Below are 18,429 nucleotides of genomic sequence, written 5' to 3'. Positions count from 1 at the left end.
CATTTATCGGAAGTCTAGTCATCACTCAGTGCAGTATTAGACATTGTGCGTAACGGACAGTTTACTTGAACATTGTATCGTAATTAAGGCAACCAACGCAGTTACATTTTCGAAGAGTTAATAATGGCCGATAAGAATGAAAAAGCATCTGGGCGCAGTACGAAGACTATAAATGTAAGAAACAGAATTTGAAAATTAAATTAGACGTTTTGAAGTGAATCGATTCCCGTCAGCGACAAGTGGATGTGTGCCATAATTTAGGACTTGCAAGTTTTAACTGTAAGAACAATTATAAAAAAAATAAAGAATTAATTTTAGGAGTGGGAAAGATAGCTGTTCCACTGCAAGAAACTAGGGCGAGGCCGGCTATTAGGATTGAAATGAAAGGACTTTAATTTTATTGAAGATAATATCCAATGCAGAATTAATTAAAGTTAAATATTATTATTAATAAAAAAAAGAGAGAGAGAGATTAGCCAATATGATGAGCTGAAGAAAACTCACCTAAACAAACAAAAAAAAAAAAAAAAAAAAAATGTGGAACCATCTAAAACTAGTAAGGGCTGGTTGAATAGATTTAAAATCCAGGGAGAAGCCGCAAGTGCAGAAGGAGCCGAAACTTTCAAAAAAGAACTTGATAAAATCATTGAAGAGGGATATTATGTGTTATACTTCTCAACAAGTTTTTAACATAGATGAAGCAGGACTTTTGTGGAAATGAATGCCTAAAAGAAGTTTCATATTGAAAGAAGAAAAAACAGGCCAGGTTTCAAAGCAGCGAAGGATCAGTTGACTTTATTGTTGGGTGGTAACGCTGCGGGGAATTTAAAATTAATACCCCTTTATTTTATTTGGAAGAGGAACAAAGTTCAATCCAAAATCGACACATTTTTCATGATTAAATTCATCAATTAAATTCATGATTTTAATTGGAATTTTAAGTTTAATTTTGATACGTAAGTGGTTACCACATAATTATATACGTATGTAATGCAGAATAATTTATGTGTGCAAATATTTGAATATTAAATATTTTGACCGACATTTGTGCATCTTTTCACTACCGTTTATTATTGATTAGGAAATATCCTATGGCACCGACCGCAACTTACAATTACATATGTTACCTTAGGGGAATGCGGAGCTCGCTTACCTCGGATTCACTTAGCGCTCTGTTTCTCTGGAACGAATTATCAGCGTTAAGCGGGGGTCACCTGTATATAAATTGGAGCAGTGCAGCATTAGAGCAACTTACTTCTGTGGATGAAGGGTTGAATCAGTGGTAGGAAGCAAAGTACTTATAACTGGCAACTGTTCATCATGGACTAAATGTATGAGAAGAGTACCACAGAGTTTGGCATTGGATCCTGTATTGTTTTTAATATCATTTTATTAATATTGATATAGGTATTTCAGGTTCGATGTCTAAATTTGCTGATTATATGAAGGTTGATAGGGTGGCTATTGACATTAATCAGGTATGCTACTTAAAAAAAGATGTAGGTGAACTAGTCGTATAGGATGAAAAATGACAGTTGAGGTTTAACCTTGGTAAATGAAGGGTATTGCATTTGAGTAGGCAGTAATCCCAGAATGATATACCATTTGGATAGCACAAAACTAGGCCTGTGATGAGGAAAAAGATTTGGAGTAATTGTTTCACCTCTCTATGATACAGAAAAAGATTTTTGGTAATTATATGACAGTCTTGACAGACTGTCAGCATTACACAAAGAACTGACACTTTTTTTTTTTTTTTTGCTGATGCTGTGTAAGTTTTACTTTTTGCATTATTTTGCTGATATTAGCAGCTTACTGGTATGTTTTTTTTTTTTTTTTTTTTAATGTCTTACTGTAAGAGTATAATGCATTTTCAAAATCCTCTTAGAGGAATATGGATTATATTGGTATGGTAAGTAAATTTCTCATAGCTTTCCTTTTTTTTTTTTTTGGGAGGGGGATTTATTACAGCAGTATGCACCATGTTAAATGTTCTCTATTGCTGAATGTTTTTTATTAAATAATTTATTGGAATGAAGCTTTTTTGTTATATACATCTTTTCATTGATGATATATAATATAAACAACCACCAAAAAATTACAATAAATCCAATAACAAATGGAAATGTTTAGAGATAAAGATGCTTTTGCTGCCAAGGTCTCATTTGGTCATCATTGTTGCATCAGAACTCTGATGAGTGAAAAAACTTACAAGAGTGAAGTTCAGCTTAAATGTTATATCTCTCGTAATTTAATTATTATGAGTACTGAACTACATTGAAAATTTATATACTACTCACAATGCTAATGTTAGAATAGAACTATTTTCATTAATCAAATTTCATTAATCAAACTATTTTCATTTCATTAATCAAAACCTACAGTAACAATAGAAAAAACCTGCTGTTGAAGAACCATAAGAATTTTATATTATAAATAATTGTGTAGTCCATCAATCAATATGGGAATGACTTGCTCATGAATGATATTTTTGTTAAAATGTTTGGCAATTTTTTTTCCCTTTATTTATTTATTATTTATTTATTTATTTGGTAATCAAGCAAATAGCTTGAATACCAGAGATGGAATTAATATTTGCGGTCATCAAATGATTAAATAGTTTTGAATTTTGCAGTCGCCCTCTATATATTTTTTACTCTTACCATTGAAAAAATTGAGATTTAGGCTGCTGCCTTTGTTGGAATTATTTTAATCATAGGATTCTTTTTATTATCTTTGTTGACATAACATTTTTAATTTTACAGGTTCAAGTTTTGGTTTCCGTCCTATAGGCCAAGGAGTAGGGGGTGCTGGAAAGGAATTTAGTGAGGCTCTTGGAGGAAATGTGCCAAGAGAACAGTTTACAGGTGATTGCAGCAATGTTTTATGTATGTATAAGTTTAGTGATAAGATCAGTGGGAAGAAGAGAAAAATAAAAAAGTGAAGAGAAATGGAAAGGTAATAAAGAGTGATCATAATTAGTTTAGATATAGCAACAAGAAAAAAAAATATGTAATACAAAATGAAATAATACTAAACAAAAAGATATTGCCACATAACATGCAACCGTGGTGTCACTTTAAGAGCCAATCATTAAGATTGCAAGTAAAAGTGACAGTATCAAAACTTTTTTATCTGTTTTGGATATAAAATACATGACATTAAGGATTAAGTTAAAACTAGGAGATGTAAATAATTTGTAATTAAGTATTAAGAAAATTAAAGCATAGCAGAAATTGTCTATAATGAAAGTAAAAAAAAACAGAGAGATGGGGAATATGTATTTGGCATCTAGTTTATAATTGGTTCTAGTTCAATTATAAGAACCAATTTTTGGATGTTAATTTAATTTTCTTAATGCCTTAATTGATTCCAAATTATTTACATCTCTTAGTTTTAACCTAAATCTTAATGCCATGTATTTTAATCTGAAACAGAGACAAAGGTTTTGATATTGTCACCTTTACTTGCAGTCGTGATCATTGGTTCTTGAAAAGTGACACCAAGGTTGCACGTTATGTAGCAATATCTTTTTGCTTGGTATTATTTCATTTTGTATTTTGTGTGTATATATATATATATATATATATATACACTGTGTGTGTGTGTGTGTGTGTGTGTGTGTGTGTGTGTGTGTGTGTGTGTGTGTGTGTGTGTGTGTGTGTGTGTGTGTGTGTGTGTGTGTGTGTGTGTGTGTGTGCATAACACACACAGCAGAATGTCAGTAATCCAGAATAATCAATGTCAGACTTCTTCTGGATAGCCAAATTTTATGGATAATCGAACCTAAAAAATTTCTGGATAATTTTTCTGGTAAGATTAAATTAAATAAAAGAAATATAAACTAATCTCAGAAAACAGAAACATCCATCCAGTCATTTTTATGATTTTTATACAAAACAGGAAAACTGGAAAGATTTTTAAATGCTCTCAGTTTTTTGACTTTCCGATAACTAGCACGGACAATCTGTGCGTCCCAGCGGCATTTACACACGTAGCAATTTTAACTCACTATTTTCTCATCTTAAAACTTGGTGTAGGCATTTCTCTTTTAGTGGCTAGGGATTTTCTTCATAATGCTTTCCATAATAAACATGTCTCATCAACGTTATAAACGTTTTCTTTCTCGTAATTTGCTATAACTGAAGCAAACTTACTTTTCAAAGGACACCACTGTCGATTTGTCTGCAGAAAGTTTCTTGCCTTGAATGTCAGTTTTTTGACTTTCCGATAACTAGCACGGACAATCTGTGCGTCCCAGCGGCATTTACGCACATAGCAATTTTCGTTCACGTATACTGTGTCTCAGTTTAAAGTTTTACAGCCAACCTGTACTTGCCTTAAAATCTTCTTACCTCTTAATTTTCAATTAAAATCCAATGCTTTTTTCCCACAACATTGGGCCAGATACTCGTTCACCTAAACTTCGCTTCTGAAGAAAACAAAAAAAATAAAGTGCACTCTCTAAAGGGGCATTTTCAGGTTTTTTCAGGCATCGTCTTTTTCCCACTAGATTCTCCTTCACTGTCCATAATTGACACAAATTCTGTTATAGCATTGGAATTTTTTTTTTATGTCGTAAATTGTTGAAGTTCCCACATTAAACCCTTTGGAAAGATTTCCTAAATTTTCACCTTTTCTAATTCTATTAATAATTTCTGTTTTTTGTTAAAACTACGCATTTTCTTTTCGTTCACATTTTACTGTAAAAAAATTGAGAAAAATAATAAATCGCACAGTTTCGGGCCAATATTACTCTTACCGAATTTGGAGCTAAACTAATCTGAAATCCAAGAAAACCTAGTGTCTCTGTGATAGTTTTCTAAAGCACATTTCTGAAGGTCACATAGAATTCTAGAGGTCATAACCATAAAACAATTTGTAGTTTTCGGTTTATTGGGCTTTTTATTTGTACAATCTGTTATAAACAGGTAGTAAACTCGATCTTTTGCTTATTAGAATCAAAATTCAATTTGCAAACATGATCAATATAACCGGCACTTACTGTATTAATAAAAAAAGAAGAAAGATCAGCCTTTCAAATTATTCCGGATAACTGTTTCGGATGACTGAATACAGGATAACCAACGTTCTACTGTATGTATATATACAGTAAAACCCCGCTATTCGCGGGGGTTACGTTCCTGAGAAATGTCGCGAATACTGAGTTATGGCTCCCATAGTAATAAAGGGGTTCCGTTCCAAAGTATGAAATATATAAGAAAAACTAGTCTAAAATTTTGTCTATGTATGTATTATATGTACCTTCATAATATGACTATGTACATAAACAGTACATAGTGAAATTCAAGCATATGGCATCAAAATGAAAATAAGAAACAATTTAATATTAAATGTAATATTTATTAGAAATTTCAAACAAATCTTTCAAACCAGTGCCTTTGCTAGCAAAAAAACTTATCCCGCCAGTGCTATCACGAGTTTTGCTAAAGTGTTGATAAAGGAGTTTTGCTTTTTCACGAATGATGAGTGAACTTAACGGAATTTTATTTTGAGTTTGATCTTATGTCCACAGATTTAAAGCTTTTTCCATTTTTTCTAATTTAACATCACGAGTTACAGAGCAAATTTTTTAAGCAATTAGCGTGTTTTCATGGACACTACGGCGGATTTTTTCTTCCGATTTTTTGATTGATCGTACGTACCGTTGACTCATTGATTTTATAATGTTTTGCCACTGAGGAGACACTTTCACCATTAGAAATTTTGTCTAATAACTCAATTTTATTCCCTAATGTCATCACCTTTGATATTTTCACATTTCACATTCCCTTGTTATTCGTAGCCATATTTTTGTACGGGATAGAAAGAACTTGTCCAAATAAAGTCACTTTCTTCCGTTAACACAGTCAAAAAAGTCTGTTTTACACTGCAAAATGGTAGATTTATCACTTTTGTAAGCATATCAATTTATAAATTGATAAATTTATTCAATTTATAAGCATATAAATTAAAAGCAAACGACGAAACCCTCCATGACAAGCGCATAACACATACTGAACAAGGATTAGTGAGAAACATCCACGCTTGCGATTTTGTCACCCCTCTACCCCCCACCCACTGAGCGCTGTTTTGACCGGGAAAGATAATTTTAGCCACGCCCAATTTGTTTTTTTATGGAGGAAAATATTCATGGCACTTTAAAATTCACATTTTTTTAGGTTTCATTTTATATTAAATCAGTGATCGCGAATACACGAAACCGGGAATACAGATACCACGAATAGTGGGGGTTTACTGTACAACAGACTCTCGATTTACTGGGATCGGATTAACCAGGACACTCGAAGACTCCAAATTAAAAAAAATAATAAATAAACCTGAAATCATAAAATTTAAGTAATAACTAGATAGGTATAAACATGTGTTTTGCAAGTCGTAAATGAGCGACAAGAAGCAAGGGTTGCATATCTTGCAACCCCCGCTGTCTTCACACCCATCGCTCAAAAAAAAAAAAAAAAAAAAAAGAGAGACCAAATGTTTAGTTTGTTTTAGTGTGTTGTGCCGATTGTTGTGTTCTGTCGCACCGCAAAAGGACAAATTTTGTTTCGTTATTTATGTCAGCAATGTTGTAATTTTTTTTTTAGAAATCACGAAAATGATGGACAAACGCAAGAGAATTAAACAAAAATTTGAAATTATTCAAAAGTTTGAAAACAGTGCACCGTTAAATCTCTAAAGAACCATTATAATTTTGGTGACCAAACCACACGTGGCACAATAAAAAATAAAGGGAAGCTAAATTAAGAGTCGATTTTAAATCTAATGATTTAAAATCGACGTAATAAAAAATAAAGGGAAGCATCGTATTGGACACGCAAGTAGTACGTGGTAAGTTTTTTCGTTTTTTTTATCTATCGCCATACTTTTTACGTAGGTTGTTGAACATTTTTCAATACAGTAAGTCCCTGACTCACGTAACATTTTTTATATCTATTTTATATGACTGAATATTTCAGTGAGGGGGACTCACATTTCACTATAATAACATAAAAGCCCACAGAATTCCAGCTATTGGTATTATTGTAAATGCAATAAGATCGAGTTTTACTACCCATTTATAATTAGATGCACTAACAGAAAAGCCCAGTAACCCGGAAAGTGCAAATTGTTTTTATTGTTTTATGGTATGGTAGTGACCTCCAGAAAGGTGTTTTAGTAAAATGTGAGCTCGCGTGGGCTGATAATAGTGAATTTTTGCCTTAACCCTGTGAAGTTCTTTTCAGAAAATTTAATTAATTTTGACTGTTATCATGGTGCCGACTAAGAGAATAAGTGACAGCGGTACTAGTAAATCTATCAAGAAAAGGAAAGCGATCGGGTTGGATCAGAAAATTAAAATAATAAGGATGTATGAAAATGGCTGAACATTAACAAGTATTGTGCGGAATTCAGATTTGTCAGTGGCAACAGTGAACACAATAAAGGAGAAAGACAGAATACGAGAAGCAGTGAAGTGATCGGCACCAATGACATCAACTATAATGACCAAGGCTACGAAATACAACATGCATTTTTTCGTCCTTTTATGCTTTATTTTCATATGTGCCACTCTGGCTACTTCACCGCTGGTCCGAGATAAAGTTTTTAATTGAACTAATTAAAAATATATAACTATTTTTCTTCATTCTTCTGAGAATATGTGGTTTTTGTAATTTTGATATATCAGGGATATAGTAGCAATATTTTTTTAGTCATTCCTGAGTTACGTAAAACTGGACTTATGTAAGAAGTCCAGGAACGTATCTCTTACATATGTTGGTAACATACTGTATTTTTGGATCAACCAGGAAATCGATTATCTGGGAATTTTTTTTTTTCCCATCTGTCCCATAAAATCAAGAGTCTACTGTATATATACAGGGTGATTCACTACCAGTGTGACAAACTTGCAGGAGGTGTAGGGGGCACAAAGACGAATAGGAATCACATAGCATTGCAGGGTCCGAAATGCCTTCTTCATGCGGTAGAGGACGTTGAATGGGAGGTCGTGTGAACAGCGATCCCGCTGGAAGTCAGCATTTGCGAACCGTTTCTGTTGAAGAAACCAAGTAGCAAAAGTCCTCCGGAGTGGATAATCCGCAGGCTCCAATGATTGGATGCATTGCAGATGGTATGAACTCATTTGGTTTGTTGACAGTATCCTCCATACAGTGGATTGGGAAATACCCAATCGTTGGCCTATCGCTCAAGTACTTGTACTCAGATTGCCTTCTGCAAGACATAGGACATTCTCCTCATTGTCTAGCGTCCTCGTCGTTCGCTCTCTATTCATGGTACCTCTCGTGAAACAACCAGTCTCACGTAACCTTCTGTGCACACGTGCAAAAATCATATGATGAGGAGCACACCTGTGCGGGAAACGTTCCTGGTACAAGCACAGAGCGCCGCGCCCATTACAATCAGCAGCTCCATACGTGAGGTGCATGTTGGCCAGTTCAACGTTTGAATACTCGTCCATCCTACTTCCTCGGGAACCGGTTCGCAAATGCTGACTTCCAGCGAGATAGCTATTCACGCGACCTCCTCCCGTTCAACGTCCTCTACCATAGACGAAGGCATTTCGGACCCTGCAATGCTATGTGATTCCGATTCGTCTTTGTTCCCCCTACACTTTCTGCAAGTTTGTCGCACTGGTAGTGAATCACCCTGTATATATATATATATATATATATTTTTTTTTTTTTCCCCCTTCTTCTTCTTCTTGCTATTTGTAAATTAATTATTCTCACTCTATTTCTCTTCACTTTTCTATTTCTGTCTTCTTCCCATTGACGTAATTTTTTTACAAATTTTCTGTGAATTACAGGCTCCAAAATGCAATGTGTTTGCCATTTTATTTACTTAATTGTTATATTATATTGTACTTTATAAGTAGCCTTATAGTTCTAGTTATGCTAGTTATTTTTCTGTCTTTGCACCTTGGCAAAGGATGCAAAGAAAAACAACAAATAGTTCTTTACCTATGTTAACTCTAGAAGGAAAGGGATGAATCAGATTGGTCCACTGGATATTGATGGTTCAACTGTTGATGATCCTGCTCAGGTGGCTAACAAACTAAATGAGTATTTTGCATCGACATTCACACATGAGGAGTTATTCAGCGAGGGGAATGCCAGAGGTGTATTCAACTCTGGCAGTAAGCTAGATAATCTTGTAATAATTGAGAGTAAAGTGGAGGAGAAATTGTTGAAGGTAAACACAAGAAAGGCACCTGGGGTGGATGGGATCTATCCAGTTATATTAAAGGAAGCAGCAAAGGAAGTAAGCAAACCCTTAGCCATAATTATGAGAACTTCTTTGGACTCGGGGGAGGTATTCATGGACTGGAGATGTGCAAATGTGACCCCAATCCACAAAGGAGGATCAAAGGGCAACACAAGTAATTATAGACCTGTGAGTTTAACTTCTGTTCCAGGAAAATTAATGGAAGCACTGTAGGATCATCTAGACGAGACTTCAGTTATAGCTCGGACACAGCATGGTTTTGTTAAGGGAAAGTCTTGCCTGACCAATTTGATTGGATACTATGATGTGGTCACAAAGGAACTGGATGCAGGTAATAACTTTGATATCATATATTTGGATCTTAGAAAGGCTTTTGATACTGTTGCATATGGAAGACTGCTGCAGAAATTGGAGCAGTGTGGCATTGGAGGCAAATTGCTGCTATGGATAAAGGAATGGTTGAGTGGGAGAAGACAGAGAGTGGTAATCAATGGACACTGCTCATCGTGGACTAATGTTATTAGTGGAGTCCCTCAGGGTTCAGTATTGAGTCCATTGTTGTTTTCTGTATTTATAAATGATATTGATGATGGTATATCAAGCTTAATGTCCAAGTTTGCAGATGATACGAAGGTTGGCAGGGTTGTTAAGGACATTTGACAGTACGCTGCTGCAACAGGATCTAGAAAAGTTGAGCAGATAGGCTGAGAGGTGGCAAATGAAGTTTAACGTTGACAAATGTAAAGTACTACGTATGGGAAGCAGCAAACTCAGAGTAACGTATCAACTCTGTGGTACTGTACTGACAGTGGTAGAGAATGAAAAGGACCTGGAGGTAATTGTGCAGGCAGATATGAAGTTTTTTTCAGCAGTGCAGACAGTCTGCAAGAGTAGCTCAGTGTCTTGTCAATGATATACAGGAATTTTTCTAGCAGGGAGAAGGAGGTGATTATCCCCTTATATAAGGCAATGGTCAGGCCACACCTTGAATACTGTATTCAGGTCTGGAGGCCTCATTTTAAGAAGAATGTAGAGCTGTTGGAATGAGTACAGAGAAGGGCAACAAGATTAGTGAACAGAACAAAGGGTTGCTCTTATGAAGAAAGGCTTAAATTTTGCAAATTACAGTGTCTGGAGACTAGGCACCTGTGAGGTGATCTGATTGAGGTGTATAAAGCCTTGAATGGTTTGAGTATGCTCGATGCTGATGGAATTCTTCCTCTTTCTCAGAATAATCATTTGAGAGGGCATAAATTCAAATTGAGAAAAGACAGATGTAGGATAGATGTGCGGAAGTTTGCCTTTAGCCAGCGGGTGGTTGGTTGGTGGAACAGACTTCCATCCTTTTTTGTGGAAATTGGTAGCCTAAATAAATTTAAGGCTGAGCTGGACAGGTACTTGGAACGAATGGAAGGGTGAAATGGGAATTTTTTGGCTGATGCTGCATAAGCTTTCTTTCTTGCATCATATGCCTCTACTAATGCTAATGCTAATTTTTTGAGCACACGTTACCTATTATAAAACAAATAGCGAGAACAGTGCCCTCTCAGTTCAGATAACTGCAAGACACTAAATAAATTAAAAAATAATTATTAATTCATAAAACCAAAGAAAGCAGTGTCCTCTGAATTTCGTGAAACTTTAAGACTAACTAATAGACTAAAATTATAGTTAATAGTACACTGTAAATTTGAACTTTATACAGATAGTGCCCTATGAAAATAAATAGTTGGTTCTCAGTTTGTTAGAATGACAGGTAACAAGACCAATTGAAATTGAAATACCTTTAAAAAAATATTTTACAAAGTAGAAATGAAATTCCTTTGTAAAATATGAAATTGATTACTGCCTTAAGAACAAATATAGGTACAACTTTTTATTGAGTGCAAGCTATATGTGACGTGCTCTAAAGGCAGTGTCTACTATATATAATAATAAATAAATTTTCTGTTTATACTCCGGGATGACCAAACGGTCAGAGGAGTTCACAAGGTAGATAGAATACAAGAAACAGCACCGTATTCAGTAGTCACGGGCTTGAACCCCGGTCACTCAAGGCACGAGTACTTATGCACCCGCGCGCCTGACCACTAGGCTACGGCGGCCCTTATTGCTGCTATGGATAAAGGAATGGTTGAGTGGGAGAAGACAGAGAGTGGTAATCAATGGACACTGCTCATCGTGGACTAATGTTATTAGTGGAGTCCCTCAGTTCAGTATTGGATCCATTGTTGTTTCTGTATTTATATAAGTACAAGTCCTCAAAATGACTAATGCGATTTTAAATAGCTACTATAGAATTGTAATAGCAATCTTTGTGATCCAGAAGATGATTATAGTGAATGATGAGCTAGTAGAATTGAAATACTTATTTAGAACATACTTTAGCTATGATGTAATTTGGATTTATTTTCTTATTGTGCCATTTATTAATGGCAATAAAAATGGCTGGAAATCCATTATTAATAAGCTTAGACATCAAGTCTATAAGCGATTCTATGATATTATTGGCATTATTACATATTTTTATCAGTCTAAAGCTTTGTGAAACAATGATATTCCTGTGAATTCTCTTAGAAATATTAGAATGCCAGTGTGTTAGGCCAATTGTTTTAAATCTAAATTCTTTGTGCTTGTCATATATTTTAGTGTATAATATTTTACCTTCTCTGTAAATTTCTATATCTAGATAGGTAGCTGTACTGGTAAAATGCTTATTAGTACATTCTATCCCTAATTCAGGTGGGTAGTGCTTAACTATATCTTTAAGAAAGTTAGGTTCATTTATTACTATTAGATCATCTATGTAGTGGTAAAGTATTAAGTTTTTATTTAAGTTTCTTTCAAAATGATGCAAATAGAGGTTAGAAACTAAGCATGAGCTGCAGGCTCCCATTGCTATACCTGTATGTTGTTTATATATAATGTCACCATCAAATATGTAGCTATTGAATAAACATAATTTAATTAAGCAATCCCAATAATTCTGTTGGCATGGTTATAATTTTTTTGTACGCCTTATAATAATTAATAAATACAGATTTTAAGTTGTTATGGGAAATACTAGTAAATAAGTTTTTAAAATTGAATACACTTATATGTTCTATAGTATTGGAATTGTTATTTAAACATTTTAATATAGGGGTGTTATTAAGAATTATTCTAGATACACCTATATTACTTAATATGATGTTTAGTAGAGATTCCAGTTTTTGATGTGGGAGCTTAGCATAGCTGTTCCTACATGATGTGATAAATCTGAATCCTATCAGGGATTTGTGGAACTAGTTAACCAATGTATATAAGGAAATTTGATGTTTGTGGGTTACTTAATTTTAACCTTTTGTGTGTGGCCAGTAATTTCTTAACAATGCTGTTAGCGTTAGATGTTACCATTTTGTAAGTTGTGCTATTATTGAGCTCATTAATAATGTGGAAGTATAAAATTTTTTACATATAATGCTATAATTGTTGACTGCTTTGTCTATCGTTGTTATTATATTGTTATTATGAACTTAGTTTGCATCTTTGTTAATTGCTGTTTCATTATATACAATTCAAATATCTTTGTAAGTTGTGTTTCGTTTAGCATAAAGCCTATATGTTTTTCTATAGCTTCATAGGTGAGAGTAATTCACATGTGTGCAAAGCTTCAAATGTGGTTTTATGTTTGTATTCCAGTTTTAAGCAAAATTGTAGTAGGTCAATGAGTATTTGTTTATTAATCACATTTAATCTACTTTTTGTACTAGACCTAAATTTGAATCCATAAGATAAGAGGTTTTGCAATTCTGTGAACGAAATGATACTCAAATCCCCGATAAGGAGATGTGTTTATGGTACTTATTCACGTATGTTTGATATTGAGGCAGATGGCAAAAACATTCTGCCTCAATATCACTTTTCTCTAGGTTGCAAGCTACCTGCTTGTAATTGTATACTGTTAGTCCTATAAGTTTATCGTAACTAAAGCGAGTACTAATATAGGAGTTTGTAATTGGTAGGGCATATTTAAATTTGTTGGTATGATCCATTAGTATATTATCCAATACTAAGTTTCGGAATGTAAAATTGAGATATTCCTTGGTGACCTTAGACATATTACCTAATTTAAATTTAAATATATCATTCAGTAAATAGTTAGCATTAGCAAAGCCACATGATGCAAGAAAGCAAGCTTATATAGCATCAGCCAAAAAAAAAAAAAAAAAAACATTATTTCACCCATCCACTCGCTCCAGATGTTTGTCAAGTTCTGCATTGAACCTATTTAAGCTATCAACTTCTACGACAGATGGAAGTTTGTTCCACCAATCAACCACTCGCTGGCTAAAGGCAAACTTCCGCACATCTATTCTACGACCGTCTTTCCTCAATTTGAATTTATTCTTGCTCAGAATAATCGTCCTCTCAGGCGATTTATTCTGAGCAAGAGGAAGAATCCCATCCGCATTGAGCATGCTCAAACCATTCAAGGCTTTATACACCTCAATCAGATCACCTCACAGGTGCCTAGTTTCTAGACACAGTAATTTGCAAAACTTAAGTCTTTCTTCGTAAGAGTAACCCTTTGTTCCATTCACTAATCTTTTTGCCCTTCTCTGTACTCGTTCCAACAGCTCTACATCCTTCTTAAAATGAGGCCTCCAGACCTGTATACATTGCCTTATACAAGGGGATAATCACCTCCTTATCACTGCTAGAAAAATTCCTGTATATCATTGACAAGACACCATGAGCTACTCTTGCAGAACGTCTGCACTGCTCAGAAAACTTCATATCTGCCTGCACAATTAGCCCCAGGTCCTTTTCATTCTCTACCACTGTCAGTGTAGTACCACAGAGTTGATACGTTACTCTGGGGTTGCTGTTTCCTATATGTAGTACTTTACATTTGTCAATGGTAAACTTTATTTGTCACTTCTGCTCAACTTTTCTAGATCCTGTTGCAGCATTGTACGGGTGCCTCCATAGCCCGGTGGGAAGGAGCAGCAGTGCTTAGCACACGCTTCTTTATTAGACCGGGGTTCGAGCCCGTCACCACCATATACGGAGGATGCGGAAAGGTCACAGAATGACCACTGCATATTTCCGGAGCAATATGGCCTTAGTTGCTAATTCTCCTAAAAACCAAATAAACAAACAAACAGCAGCGGTGTACCATTAGTGTTATTAACAACCCTGCCAACCTTCGTATCATCTGCAGACTTGGACATTAAGCCTGATATACCATCATCAATATCATTTATAAATACAGAAAACAACAATAGACCCACAACTGAACCCTGAGGGACTGTTAATAACATTAGTCCACAAAGAGCAGTGTCCATTGATTACCACTCTCTGTCTCCTCCCACTCAACCATCCCTTTATCCATAGCAGCAATTTGCCTCCAATGCCACACTGCTCCAATTTGTGCAGCAGTCTTCCATGTGCAGCAGTCCATAGCCAGGTGGGAAGGAGCAGCAGTGCGTAGCACACGCTTCTTGATTAGACTGGGGTTCGAGCCAGTCACCACCAAATACGGAGGATGCAGAAAGGTCAGGGAATGACCACCACATATCCTGGTGTAATATGGCCTTAGTTGCTAATACTCCTAAAAACCAAACAACAACAAACAACAACCATGTGCAGCAGTATCGAAGACCTTTCTAAGATCAAAATATATGATATCAAAGTTATTCTTCGCATCCAGTTCTTTTGTGACTACATCATAGTATCCAGTTAAATTAGTCAGACAAGACTTTAGCTTACTTATTTAGCTTACTGTCAGAATTGAATACACCTCTGGCATTCCCCTTCCTTAATAACTCCTCATGTGTGAATGTAGATGCAAAATACTCGTTTAGATTGTTAGCCACCTGAGCAGGATCCTCAACTGTTGAACTATCAATATCCAGTGGACCAATCTGATTCATCCCTTTCCTTCTCGAGTTTAAATATGTAAAGAACTCTTTTCTGTTTTTCTTTGCATCCTTTGCCAAAGATTTCTCGTAATCTGCCTTCGCTTGCCTAACCTCCTTTGTAACTTGGTTACAGAGCAGCTTATATCTATCATAGGCTTCTATGTCACATGTTAATTTATATGTATCCCATGCATTTTTCTTCTCTGTCACATGTCTAATTAGTTCATCTGACATTCATTTAGGTCTAAACCTTGAACAATATTTCTTTGTTGGTATGAAAAGCCTAGTATCTTCCAAGATTAATTCTTTGAATGCTTCCCATTTTGAATTTACTGTTGGTAACATCATCAGTTGGTCCCACTGTATAGAATTTAAATACTGTCTCAGAGCACTGTAGTCACCTTTACGAAACAAAAACCCTTCCCTTTACCCTTGATGGTAGTTACCTCTTTGAGTAAATCCCGCTTCAGCACACTGTGATCACTGCCACCTAGTGGTTCCTTTTTCTGCAGATTCTTGATGCATGAAGAATCACTACTGATAATCAGATCAAGAGTATTCCCCTTCTAGTTGCCTCCCGAACATGCTGCTGTAGAAAACAATCATCCAATAAATCCACAAAAGCCTTGCTAGTGTGTGAGTAACCAACCCACAAATTCCAGTCAATATTTGGGAAATTAAAATCTTTCATTATAAGACACTTAAATTTACTGGCCCACTCTATTTCTCTGCACAATTGCTCATTATACTCATCAGATTTATTAGGCCTATAACACACACCTACTCTCATTTTTCCTTTCCCAGTGCTTATATCACACCAAACAGATTCAAGATTGCATTGTCCACCCACATCAATTGGATGCACTTCCTTAGATTTTATATGTTTCTTAACTAACAGCATAACCTCTCCTCCCTTCCTGCCCTGTCTATCCTTTCTGTACACGTTGTACTCCCCAAATTCCAGTTTTGCACTGCTTATGTCTGCGTGACACCATGTCTCTGATATCCCAACAATATCTGCCTTTGATGTCTTGACTAGCACGTCAAGCTCATCGAATTTATTAACTATACTCCTAGAATTGGTGTACATGCAAGTATACATGCACCTGTTTCTACTCTTAGTTACCCTAACACAGCACATGTATTTACTTGTTCCACTACGACTCCCAGCAGTCCTGGAAATTCCCATTGCCTTGCTCTCCAAGCTGCTGCTCAATTGCATTTCAATAGAAGTAGTGCTAGAATCAGTTTTACCTCTGCCAGCGGCTTCTGTTAATCTATTAGTCCGTGTATCTCCCCAAGCTAGCAGTTTTCCAACCCACCTAACTCTGCCTTGATAGCATCAGCAAATATTCTTGCACCCTTTCTATTTAAGTGGAAGAATGTCGATGAAGAAGCAGTCTCTCCTGTTAACAAGCACAGACCAGGCTGAAAAAAATTCTACCCCTTGAGCTTTGCACAATCTCTCTAGGGCAGAATTGATCGACAAGGCTCTCATCATATACTCCCTCCTATCGTGCCTGGGCCGAATTGCAGACACTTTCAAATTCAACCATAAATCATGGCTTTTTTTCAGCATTGTCTTGTACTTGTTAAGTAATTCTGCAGGTCTCCTACTCTTAATATCATTAGTGCCAACGTGTACAACAATATCACCCTTTGTGCCTTAAAGGATGATATCTGCCCTACAACATCATCAACCTTTGCCTCTGGTAGACATACCCTGGTCCTGTTCTATCTATCCTTTTTGCACAATATGTTCCCCGCTTCCCTGACAGTATAGTCACCTACAACAACTAGAGCTATGTGTAATACTTTTTTCAATAAGACTCTAAGCTTACAACATTTCAGGCTGAAAATAATGTTATGAATATACTTAACATGTATAATAGGTCTGTCTCATGATTTTACAAATCAGAAAAACTACCTGATTTATTAACTGTGCATGTATTGTTATTAGTATTTCTTACTCTTTTGTGTTTGGGTGTTTAGACTTTTTACTATTTGGAAAATTTTAAAGAAACATTGATCCTGTTTATTAATAGTACAACAGTGCCCATTGAATTTATTGTTGAGTCTATAAGGATCAAGTCTTAATATTTTCTAATTTTCTATTTCCAATCTTTTAAAATTTTTACTTTCTGTGGTCTCAGATATCAATGATGTCCATTTTTAATTACAGTCTGCCAAACTCCATGTACTCTTTCTGACAGAATCCCAATTATCAGTTGATAAAGCCACTGTCCATCTCAGTTGTCCAAATTATTCACTGTATGATTCCTTTAATTTCTAAGGAAGTACAGCTAGTATGTGTACATATTTCTGCTTTGATATTCCCTGTCAGAGACTTAATAATTGGGAATCTTCTCTTTTTGATTATCTTTGGCTTAAAATCTCTCTCTCTCTCTACCACATTCTGTCAAATTCATCTGTTTCAGCTATCATTCTCCCAACTCCACTAATCACTTGGAACTCCTTAACTTCCTCTCTTTGAAACTTGACTTTTTTCCAGTCCAACTTTCCTAACAGCGTAGTAATTTTCCTTAGTGATTTTAATGCTAACAGCCCCAGCTGGGTTTTGTTTTCTAGTCAAACAGACACAGCTGGCCGAGATGCTGAGGCTTTTGTGATTACTAATGGCTTCGCACAAATTGTCATTTACCTGCCAGAATACCAGACAGTTCTAACCACACAGCCAACATGCATGATCTTTTTCTCACAAACAATCCTAAGTACACAGTCAAGGTGAGTGGTCCTCTAGGCACCTCAAAACTTGTTAATGATCTCTACTCAGATGGGGCCTTTCTCTCATATCCATTCTCAACCTCATGTTTGGCATTATAATAATGCAAAATGGTATGAAATTTCTTTTCTACTTTTCCTTGGTCAGATTACTGTTTAAAATTTTGTGATGTCACCTTTTGCTCAGATCATGTCAGTGAAATTATTCTTGTAGGAATGAAATCGTTTATCCCACATTCCACCTTAAAATCTCATCCTTTATCTAAACCTTGGTTTTCCAATAAATGTGCCAAGACTGTTCAAGATAAGAACGTTGCATATCGCAATTGGCTTGTGTCCAAATCTCCAGCTTCATTTTCTACCTACACCAAAGCTCGCAACAATTGTAAAGTATTTATTAATCAGTCTAAACTACATTCTGAACAAGCTGAGAGTAGAAAACTTGCATTTTCTTGTTCAAATGGTAGTTGAGCATTCTGATCTCTAGTCAGAGGTATTGGCTGCAACTTTTGCCCATCTCTAATCCCACCTC

General features: G+C 35.5%; 1 protein-coding gene across 1 annotated transcript in view; it reads left to right on the top strand.

Annotated features, from left to right (window-relative positions):
* botv (exostosin like glycosyltransferase 3) overlaps positions 1–18,429 on the top strand; it is a 213,038-nt gene that overhangs the window by 79,461 nt on the left and 115,148 nt on the right. The window contains exon 6 of the mRNA XM_090374579.1: positions 2,766–2,867. Within this exon, the coding sequence (XP_090230705.1) occupies positions 2,766–2,867 (102 nt within the window). The remainder of the gene's footprint in view (positions 1–2,765; positions 2,868–18,429) is intronic.

This window comes from Mastigoproctus giganteus, chromosome 5 (assembly GCF_048544385.1).
Source record: "Mastigoproctus giganteus isolate SK-2022 chromosome 5, ASM4854438v1, whole genome shotgun sequence".
NCBI lineage: Eukaryota > Metazoa > Arthropoda > Arachnida > Uropygi > Thelyphonidae > Mastigoproctus > Mastigoproctus giganteus.
This window is presented reverse-complemented; position numbering and strand designations above follow the sequence as displayed.